The sequence below is a fragment of the Quercus lobata genome, chromosome 11, assembly GCF_001633185.2.
Source record: "Quercus lobata isolate SW786 chromosome 11, ValleyOak3.0 Primary Assembly, whole genome shotgun sequence".
Lineage (NCBI taxonomy): Eukaryota > Viridiplantae > Streptophyta > Magnoliopsida > Fagales > Fagaceae > Quercus > Quercus lobata.
Genome location: NC_044914.1, coordinates 33,151,090 through 33,161,790, shown reverse-complemented (window position 1 = coordinate 33,161,790; position 10,701 = coordinate 33,151,090). Strand labels below are relative to the sequence as shown.

The 10,701-nt window shown below is 33.5% G+C and overlaps 1 protein-coding gene across 1 annotated transcript; it reads right to left on the bottom strand.

Annotated features, from left to right (window-relative positions):
• Window positions 1–545: 545 nt before the first annotated feature.
• On the bottom strand, window positions 546–1,559 carry LOC115968828. Its single transcript, XM_031088340.1, has one exon. The coding sequence runs from the start codon at window positions 1,517–1,519 to the stop codon at window positions 824–826; it is 696 nt and encodes a 231-aa protein (XP_030944200.1). The 5' UTR covers window positions 1,520–1,559; the 3' UTR covers window positions 546–823.
• Between the last annotated feature and the right edge of the window lie 9,142 nt (window positions 1,560–10,701).

Below are 10,701 nucleotides of genomic sequence, written 5' to 3'. Positions count from 1 at the left end.
GCCCAAACCCAAAAACTCTTCTTTTTTTTTCCTTTTTTCTTTCTTTCTTTCTTTCTTTCATATTTTTCTCATCCACTTGTTCACTTCATCCTCATCTTCTTATCTTCCTTTCTTTTTACTTTCCCACACAAAGCCCCCCCCCCCCCCACACACACACAAGTCTAAGCTCCCTCTCTCTACTTCATATGTTCCATTTATCAAAAGCTCTACCAAATTCAAAAGGTTTTTCTGAGATTAGATATGTAAGACGTAAATAAAAAAAAATAAAAAATAAAAAAATAGAGAAGAGGAGGGGAAGAAGCAGCACAAAAAAAGAAGAACCAAAACATGGAAATCTTTTGAGCTGAAAAATGCACTTTTGAAAAAATTTACCAAACACGCGTTTCAAGTTTTGGGCTAGAAAACGCGTGTTTTAGCCCCCCTTAAAGTCAACCCAAACGGGCACTAAATGCTATATTTTATAGCAATCTCGATGAACAAGTTCTAAAAAAATATTGGGAAAGAGATTTCTCCTATCAAACTCATCCTAATAAGTAACAAGTTGCGCTCTAAATTTATTTTTGAAGGCTATTTATTTTATGATGACAATGAATACATTGCATCTAAATCACAGTAATACACGAGAATTTATACAGCTACGATGCATAATGGAACTAAATCATACTGATACATGCAAAGACTCATAACTAAATAATATTTTCTAATTTTCTACATAAAGAGAATTTGGGTTCCAACCCCAACTCTCACTTATTCTAAGATATAATATTATATCACATTAATTGATACACAAGAATTAGCAACAGCTAGCTAAGAATCTAAGACCCTAATTTCCCATTCCATACTTGGCCTTATAGTCGCTCCAAAGCTGATCAACTGGCTTCCCTAACAGGTCCACAAAGAAGCTGTCATTATAACCATCTTTCATCTTTTTGTTGAGTTCAGCCACAAACCCATCTCTAAGACCATTGCAGTAATCTAGAAACTTTTTTGTAACATCATAGCCTTGATCCCATGTTTTTCCTTCCCCAGGCTTGACCCAGTGGCTAGGCGCATAGTTTGCCTTTAGCCTCACATAATCGGCAATTCCTTCAGTCAATCCTACTGGAGCCAAACTTTGACCATTCCACTGCCACACGTGTACCATTTCATGGTAAAGTACACCATTAAAGTCCCACTTGATATCTCCCTTTATGCCTTCGATGTAGCTTGCACCAACTTTAATTTCGTTCCCTGAAGTTACGGCTAGTGCGTTTTCTATAGATAATTTCTCCTCAACAAATAAGTTCACGTTTTGATAGTTCTTTCTGTCTGACTCTGTGGTTTGCTGAAAGATGTTCCAGATGAAGTTGGTAGCAGATTCCATTGTCTGCCTAGTGTACTCGGCACCCAACTGGTTTCTGAAGCGTGCACCACCTGGGGTTGTTTGTGCTCGGTTTATGACAGTGTATTCAACTGCATGGGCACCATGGAGGACTGCTAGGACTAGAAGAGAGGAGAGGAAGATAGAGAGGTGAGCCATGGTTTGTATATGTTATTTTCTTGCTCAGACTTTGCATTGAATTAACTGTGTTGTTGATCCAGTGTTTATATAGGATTGGCTTATGTCAGGTTACGTAGCAATTACGAAACTTTTCCCTCTCAGATCAGTATTTTCCGCGTAATTAAATAATAAGAAACTTCTACAAGGGTCAGTTTTCTAGAACAGTATTAGTTGTAGGTTGGGTACATAGATCTTATGACTTTTAAATTGCTTTGGCATTCCATACTAAGGTAACGTAAAGCATTATAATTTGAAATTTCACTATCAATGAATTTGGCATTTCCAGTGGCAGCGACACATTCAGGCCAAGGTGGTCCTAGGACCACCCTGACCTAAAAAATAAATAAATAAACAAATTATATATAATAATTTAAAATTTTTTATTTGTTTACCCTTTAAAGCAAAATGAGGAGCACCCTCAAATAAAATAAAATAAAATAAAATAAAATTATTTGTTCTATTTTCAAGCAAAAAAAAAAAAAAAGCCTAAAAAATTTTTTGAACTAAAATCTGAAAGGAAAAAAAAAAAAAAAAAAAATTGTAATAGAGCAAGCTCACCCAAGGAAAAAATGCCCAACATCAATCCTAAACAATAGATGGTAAAACAAACCCAATCTAAAGAAAAAAACAATAGATGGTAAAGCAAACCCACAAATTCTCAAACAAAAAAAAAAACCCAATACGTGTCCACCGATTCATCAAATGGTAAAGTAAAAACTGAAATCAGAAACCTAACCTAAAGAAAAAAAATCTCATCAACAACAACGACCAATAGACCAAGCACATCGGTGCAACGACGCCTCCACCTTAAACTCGAGCAACAGAGCACATCGATCATTGCATCGGGCCTCAAACTCAAGCTCCATAGCACATCGGAGATCAGAGATCAATCCGATCGGATTGGATATCAGTCACGCTTGGCCTCGATTCCTTCCTCGCCTCGACGTGCTGCCCGACGGCACCGCTTGGCCTCAATTCCTTCCTCCCTCAAGGTATTTCATCTTTACACTTTACTTCTCTCTCTTTTTCTTTCTTACATCTTTGGGTTAATGGGTTTGTTGTGGTTTGAGACTCTCTATCTCTCTCTCTCTCTCTCTCTCTCTCTCTCTCTCTCTTTATCTAAAGACTGAAATGACTCTCTCTCTCTCTCTCTCTCTCTCTCTCTCTCTCTCTATCTAAAGACTGAAATGACTCTCTCTCTCTCTCTCTCTCTCTCTCTCTCTCTCTCTCTCTCTCTCTCTCTCTTTGAAGTTTGAACTGTAATTGGCTTAGTTTTACTTTATAATTTTATTTGCCTCTGTTTTGACTTTATCCGTTGGTGAGTTACTAAGTTTGTCTTTTAGTGTATTGTGAATTTATCTGATTGGCTCTTGTGACTAAGGGCCATGGGACTTATTTATTGAGTAGGGGGTAGGTGGGGGCTATGGGGCTAGGGTGGGATATTTGAATTGGGGGAAGTGAAGGCATGTAGAGGCATTTAGAACAACATACCAATAAAAGACAAAATTAAATTATGTTAGCACTTAGGCAGTGGGTTGAGCTGTGGATAATGCACATGGGATGTGAAGTTAGTTTTGACCCCTTTTTGTTGCTACTGCAACAATAAAAAGAAGTTTTTCAGCAATGAAATATATAAAGAATGAATTGCGCAATCGAATGGGTGATTAGTGGATGAATAATTACTTGGTTGTGTATATTAAAAGAGATGTAACTTGTAACATTAATAATGAAATTATCATGCAACAATTTCAAAATATGAAAACTCGTAGAAGGCAATTGTAAATTATATGTATTTGCATTTTTTTTTTATTGTTGTTGTCGTCAATATGTGAATTTCTCTTTTTATTAGATTGTTTAATTTACGCTTCTTAAGGAACACTCTGAAAAAAATTCCTAGAGCCGCCACTGGGCATTTCAACACTATATTCCAACACATCATACCAAATCTAACTTGACAAATTGAGTGCCACATATACACTAATTAGATCCGGAGTGTATGCAATTCGTCATTTGATTTTTTGTGGATATAATATCAAAACTTTGCTTTGAAATAACCTAAATTTAAGAAATCTTTTATGTTGAAACTTTGGTCGTTGTGCAAGCTAAGCTTTGTTTTGTTTTTGCATATGTTTAATTAGGCGATTTAGTTTACTCGGTAGTCATGGGTTACACACAAGGCCACGTATATATAGAGATATTTCTTGGCAGGGTCAGGGGGGCAATTTCCCCCTCTTGGCCCTTGGCTCCGCCATTAGATGCAGTTTATGTGATTAACCCTCTCCAAAACTATACATATGAAATTTACTCGGTAGTCTGGTCTCTTCATTTCATTTTATGGTCATTTTCTCATGTTCTCTGTGAGGCAAATACAAGAGCTCACCAACTTGCTATTGGGCCTCCTCTTTTAGTAAAGTTGGAATCGTCCCATCTCCTCTATTCCTTCTAATGTGTTGGGCACTTGATAGAGAGGTGAGCCATGGTTTATGTTATTTTCTTGCTCAGACTTTGCATTGAATTAACTGTGTTGTTGATCCAGTGTTTATAGGATTGGCCTATGTCAGGTTGCGTAGCAATTACGAAACTTTTCCTTCTCAGATCAGTATTTTCCGCGTAATAAACTAATAAGAAACTTCTACGAGGATCAGTTTTCTAGTACAGTATTAGTCGTAGGTTGGGTCCATAGATCTTACGACTTTTCAATGACTTAGGAACCTTGCACATAGAAATGACATATTTTTCTTCCCCTCCCCACAACCACCCCCCCCCCCCCCCTACATTTTACACCTTAGACCTTTTTTTTACGTTTCATTTAATTTTAAAAAATTTCAAAATGTTTCTCAGACCTCAAATTCTTCTAAAAACATGTTTGTGTGGTGTGTGTTCCGAACATTTCATGTAAGTCATTGTTCACTTTTAATGATATCTTGGGATAGTGGTCATTGGGTGAACTTTGGCTTTATCCATATAACACATGAAATGCCTGGCTCCTTTAGTTTTACTTTGGGCTTTTATTTTTCTCCATTTTGATCAGCCCCTTGGGCATTTGTTGATGTAAATGCAGAAACTTTCCTAGAGTAGTGAGACCACCAGAAAGTAGCGCGCAAGACATTCAAGAAATAGAAATGGCACTAGTAGATAAACATGGCAAAATGGGTCATAATTTTCTGACCCGACCCGAAAAATACCCGACCCGACCCCATTTTTTTTACCCGAAGCAAAAACGGGTTGACCCGTGATCCGACCCGTGTTTTTTTGTGGGTCAACCTGACCCGACCCGCGACCCGAACCGAACCCAAACCATTTTTTTTAAACTTTTTTTTTGGTAAAAAAAAAAAAGTAAAATTAAGACAATATTGGTTTAATTGTTTATTGTGAGCTTTAAAGAAACAATTGATACATTTACATAACTGCATGCAAATTAATTGAAAAATAAATGGTTGAGCATTCTGTAATGAGTAAAGAGTTTTAGATATCAAATAGCAAAGTATATGCCAAGATAATATGGTTACAGTAAAGTTAAAAATAGATTTAAAATTGTAAATATGTGTGAGACACATTCACAAGTGTGAAAATAGTAAAGCCAAAGTATCAAATTAGCATAAATTATGAATGCTTAGATCTATTTTTTAACAATTTATGTTCAAAATAAACGGCTTTTCAAAATAAATTATGATATTTCCTACAATGTGTGCTGCTTAACAATGATATGATCTTCATAAAAGAGACTAGGTATAAATAAGTAAGCAATCAAACTTTAATGTATATCTCAAATTGAAATAGAGTGTCAACCACAATTGATAATAGATTATAAAATTAATTTTTAAAATTGTAACTTTATTATATGTTTTTATTCTTTATCAAATGAGTTATCCAATAAGTCATTTGTAATTTTTTTTTTTTTTTTGGGGAATGTTGATATTGTGTAAAAATAAAACTTGTATATTTGTTTTACTTATCTTTGTGTTGTTTTGTTTTAGATAGCAATGTTAGGATATGTATAATTTTAAAATTATTGAATAAGTATTAATAAGTTTAACTGAGTTTATTCTTAATATAAGTAGTGAATTCAAAATAATGCATTTTACATCAAGTAATATGTTGCATAACTATCCAAATGGCAAATACATATTGTTTTCTTTATAAAAAAAATAAAAAAATAAAAAGTAAAAAATTTCATGTAAAAAATACGGGTTAACCCGACCCGACCCGCAACCCAATTAACTCGAACCTGTTTTCAACCCACTTAAAATGACCCGTTTTTGACCCGTGACCCGTGACCCGTGACCCGAACACGACCCGACCCAACCCGCCCGTTTTGCCATGTCTACTAGTAGATAACTAGAAATCATTGGTGACAGGGATGAAGCTGTGTGAATTTTGATGACATAAAAAGAACAGGTGTTGGGATCAAAATGAAATATGTCATTTAAACCACTTGAGCTTCAAACAATGTTAGAAGAATTTGTATCATTAAATGTAATATATCAAAATATCAAAAATTTAAAGCCATTGTTAAACTTTTTTTTTTTTCTTTTTTTGGGAAAAGTTGGTTACGTATATTAAAATTTTACACAATTGCGAGAGAGAAATTTTAAATTGCTTTGGCATTCCATAATAAGGTAACGTAAGGCATTTAAAATTTGAAATTTCACCATCAATGAATTTTGGCATTTCCAGTGGCGGCGCCACGTTCAGGTCAGGGTGGTCCCAGGACCACCCTGACCTAAAAGTAAAAAAAAATAAAAAAAATTGATTATATATAATAATTTAAAATTTTTTATTTGTTTACCCTTTTTAAAAAAATTAAGAACACCCTCAAATAAAAAAAAAAATTATTTGTTCTACTTTCAAGAAAAAAAAAAAATGTAACAAAGCAAGCCCACCCAGGGAAAAAAAGCCCAACATCAATCCTAAACAACAAATGGTAAAGCAAACCTAATCTAAGGAAAAAAACAACAAATGGTAAAGCAAACCCACAAATTCTCAAAAAAAAAAAAAAAATCCAAAACCCAATACGCATCCGTCGATTCATCAAATGGTAAAGCCAACGACAACGACCAACGGACCAAGCACATCGGTGTGACGGCGTCTTTGCCTCAAACTCGAGCAACAAAGCACATCGATCATCGCATCAGGCCTCAAACTTGAGCCCAGAGCACATCAGAGATCAGTCACGCTTGGCCTCAATTCCTTCCTCGCCTCGACGTGCTACCCGACGGCGCCACCCCTCAGGCCTCCCTGCTCCCTTAAGGTATTTCATCTTTACACTTTACTTCTCTCTCTTTTTCTCTCTTACATCTTTAGGTTAATGGGTTTGCCATAGTCTGAGACTCTCTGTCTCTCTCTCTCTTTATGTGAAGACTGAAATGACTCTCTCTCTCTCTCTCTCTCTCTCTCTCTCTCTCTCTCTGTGAAGTTTGAATTGTAATTGGCTTAGCTTTATTTTATAACTTTATTTGCCCCTGTTTTGACTTTATACATTGGTGAGTTACTGAGTTTGTCTTTTAGTGTATTGTGAATTTATCTAATTGGCTCTTGTGACTAGGGGCCATGGGGCTTGTCTGTTGAGTGGGGGGTGGATGGGGGCTATGGGGCAGAGGTGGGATATTTGAATTGGGGGAAGTAAAGGTATGTAGAGGGAGTTAGCCTAACTTACCAATAAAAGACAAAATTAAATTATGTTAGGACTTAGGCACTAGGCAGGCAGTGGGTTAAGCTATGGATAATACACATGGGGTGTGAAGTTAGTTTTGACTCTTTTTGTCGTTACTGCAACAATAGAAAGAAGTTTTTCAGTAATGAATTATATAAAGAATGAACTGTGCAATTGAATGAGAGATCAATGGATGAATGATTGCTTGGTTGTATATATTGAAAGAGATGTAGCTTGTAGCATTGATAATGAGACTATCATATAACGATTTCAAAATATGAAAACTCGTAGAAAGCAATTGTTAACTTTATGTATTAGTGTGTTTTTTTTATTGATGTTGTGGTCTATATATGAATTTCTCTTTTTATTAGATTGTGTAATTTATGCTTCTTAAGGAGCAACACCCTGAGAAAAATTCCTGGAGCCGCCACTGGGCATTTCAACACGAAATTCCAACACATCATACCAAATCTAACTCGACAAATTGAGTGCCACATATACACTAATTAGATCCGGATTGTATGCAATTCGTCATTTGATTTTTTGTGTATATAATATCAAAACTTTGCCTTGTAATAACCTAAATTTAAGAAATCTTTTATATTGAAACTTTGGTCGTTGTGCAAGCTAAGCTTTGTTTTGTTTTTGCATATGTTTAGGCGATTTAGTTTACTCGGTAGTCATGGGTTAACACAAGGCCACGTATATATAGAGATATTTCTTGGCAGGGTCAGGGGGGCAATTTCCCCCTCTTGGCCCTTGGCTCCGCCATTAGATGCAGTTTATGTGATTAACCCTCTCCAAAACTATATATATGAAATTTACTCGGTAGTCTAGTCTCTTCATTTCATTTTATGGTCATTTTCTCATGTTCTCTGCGAGGCCAATACAAGAGCTCACCAACTTGCTATTGGGTCTCCTCTTTTAGTAAAGTTGGACATCCCATCTCCTCTATTCCTTCTAATGTGTTAGGCACCTGATGGAGATAGGAACGGTTCCCCTGTTTTTTTCCTCTTAATATAATTATATTTTTCTTTTAAAAAATAACACACAATTGAGCTTATTAATTAAATTGGTTTCAAGAAATGTCTCATCGAAATTTGTGAGAACGCCATTTTTTTTCAAATTTTATTCTACATTAACATTGGTTTTTCATCAATAGCTTCCCCTTATAACACTATACAGTATATACTATGTCTTTAAATAAATTAATGCTACATATTTTATGAAATTATTTATCACCTGTTTTAAACCATTATTTACTTTCAAAACCATTACATTGGATTGTTAGACATAATATTTTGAGACTACGGGATCTATATTCATACATTTATTTGAAACTTTTTTAATAGTGATGTATATTCAAAAGGGTCTTACATTCATTTGAAACTAATTTCACTATTACACAATAAATTTTGTCAAAAGTCACATATTAACATATAAGTTTTTATGAATCATTATGATCTGTAAAAAATAAATTACTTAAAAAATGAACTCGCTTAACTTACAAAGGTTTGCGCGCATTTACACAAAAAAAAAAAAAAAAAAAAAAAGAGCCCACTATTTTTAAACAACACATCTGAATAGAAATGTTTTAGAGAATAAACCTATACATTGATATAGAACACTAGGGGTGTAAGAACCCTTTTTTTTCTCCATAATTTTTACTGTACATTAACATAAGATTTACGGTATGTCTGTCAATCAATTAACGCTAGCATGATTTGAACTCCATATAATACGAAAGAATTTATCATGTGTGTTGATCACATGTCTACATTCAAAACCATTGCAATTGATTGTTAGAAATAATATTTTTGAGACTATTTGATTCCTCCAAAAATTACTCTACTTTCTTTAGTTATGGTATTATGAGAAAACTATGGTCCCCCTTGACATTGAGAAAAACAAAACAACCTCCTTACTGGAACAACTAAAAACTGGTAACCTATAACTTAAAGAATGGTGATAGTGACACAATGTGTACAAGATACACAATTGAAATGATGTTTTGAAAAAGTTGACACTATAAAGGCAAAAAGGTCCATTACCTATAAAAGTTGAAAGCATATCACTTTAATTTTATCTTTTCCCACTTCTTCTTCCTCTTTCTCTCTTTTTTTTTTTTTTTTGGCACAGTATGTCCTCAAAACTTTCAACCAGAAACTAATCACTATTCGCGACGGATGGACCCATAGTGGGGTAAATTGCTAGCCCAAGGAATTTTTTTCAAAGTATAGATAGCCGGACTCAAATTAAGAAGCACACCTAGTCGAATCTGGTACAAGCACCTTGAGACTGAGATATCTTTTCCCACTTCACTCTTCAGTCATGAGATTTATTGCTTATCCCAAAAAAAAATATATATATATATATATGTATAAATTATAGTGTTTGTAGCAGTACTTATTTTAAAATAAGTAATGCTACAAACACTATAATTTTAACAACATTTCTTACAAAAACTATTTAATGTTCATATACGGGAAAAAATAAACCCTAAAGCTTAAAAAAAAAATATTTTGTGAATTTTCAATATATTTTTGAAGCCAACAAGGCTATCTGACTTAATTATATAAAATTTTGTAGGTATATTTACTAACACTTTTAGATTAGTTTATTTTACTGAATCAAATTAAATATCTAAAATTATGTATTTAGATTGATTTATTTATTATTGTTAGTAATTACTAATTGATTATTTTTATTTCTTTATTTTAATTATATGAAAGATATACTTGTAGATAATTGAGATTATAATGAAAATTGACCACATGTAATGAGTAAATTAAGCTAGATATGAAAAATATAAATAATCGTATACATTTATATAAAACTTTGTATGACGATTACATTAGTTTACAATTTTTTTTTTTTAACTGTTAATATAGACTAATATGTTTAAGATTAATTTTGCTTTTAATTTGTTTGTGATTGTTGCCCCCCACTACCCCCACTAAACTGAAATTCTAGCTTTAACTATTGAATTCAAATCTCACAGATGCTTAAATTGTTTCAATCTCACCTCTAAAAATGTAGTTAATTAATTTATTAATTTATAATAAAATTTTAGTTAATTTATATTTCAACATTCAAGTGCCAAAATATTCTATTTTGTTGGGTTTGTAGCCCCCTGTAAGTTTGAATCACCTCACCTTCAAACGGCTTCCAACATATATATTACAATATTAAAGAATTCTTGTCTTGGACTATAAATGAACCGAGTTGAGATGAGTATTAAAAGTTTAAACTTATTTATTTGATTTTATTTCAAACAAAGATTAAGCTTGAACTCATCTCCAAATAAGATTACATATTCAAGCTTGGTTTGGTTTCTTGTCAAGCAAACTCAAGCTTGTTCATGAGCTACTTAATTAACTTATTATTTTCCTATATATAGCAAAATTATGACTAAAATGTTTTACACCTTCCTAAATCTATGAGTTTTTACTACGAATTGATCACTTATATCATCAAAAAACTATAAATAATCACTTAATATCATATC

What these genes read in the sequence shown, in the direction of transcription:
- LOC115968828 (XM_031088340.1), bottom strand. Translation starts at nt 1,519, where the DNA reads ATGGCTCACCTCTCTATCTTCCTCTCCTCTCTTCTAGTCCTAGCAGTC.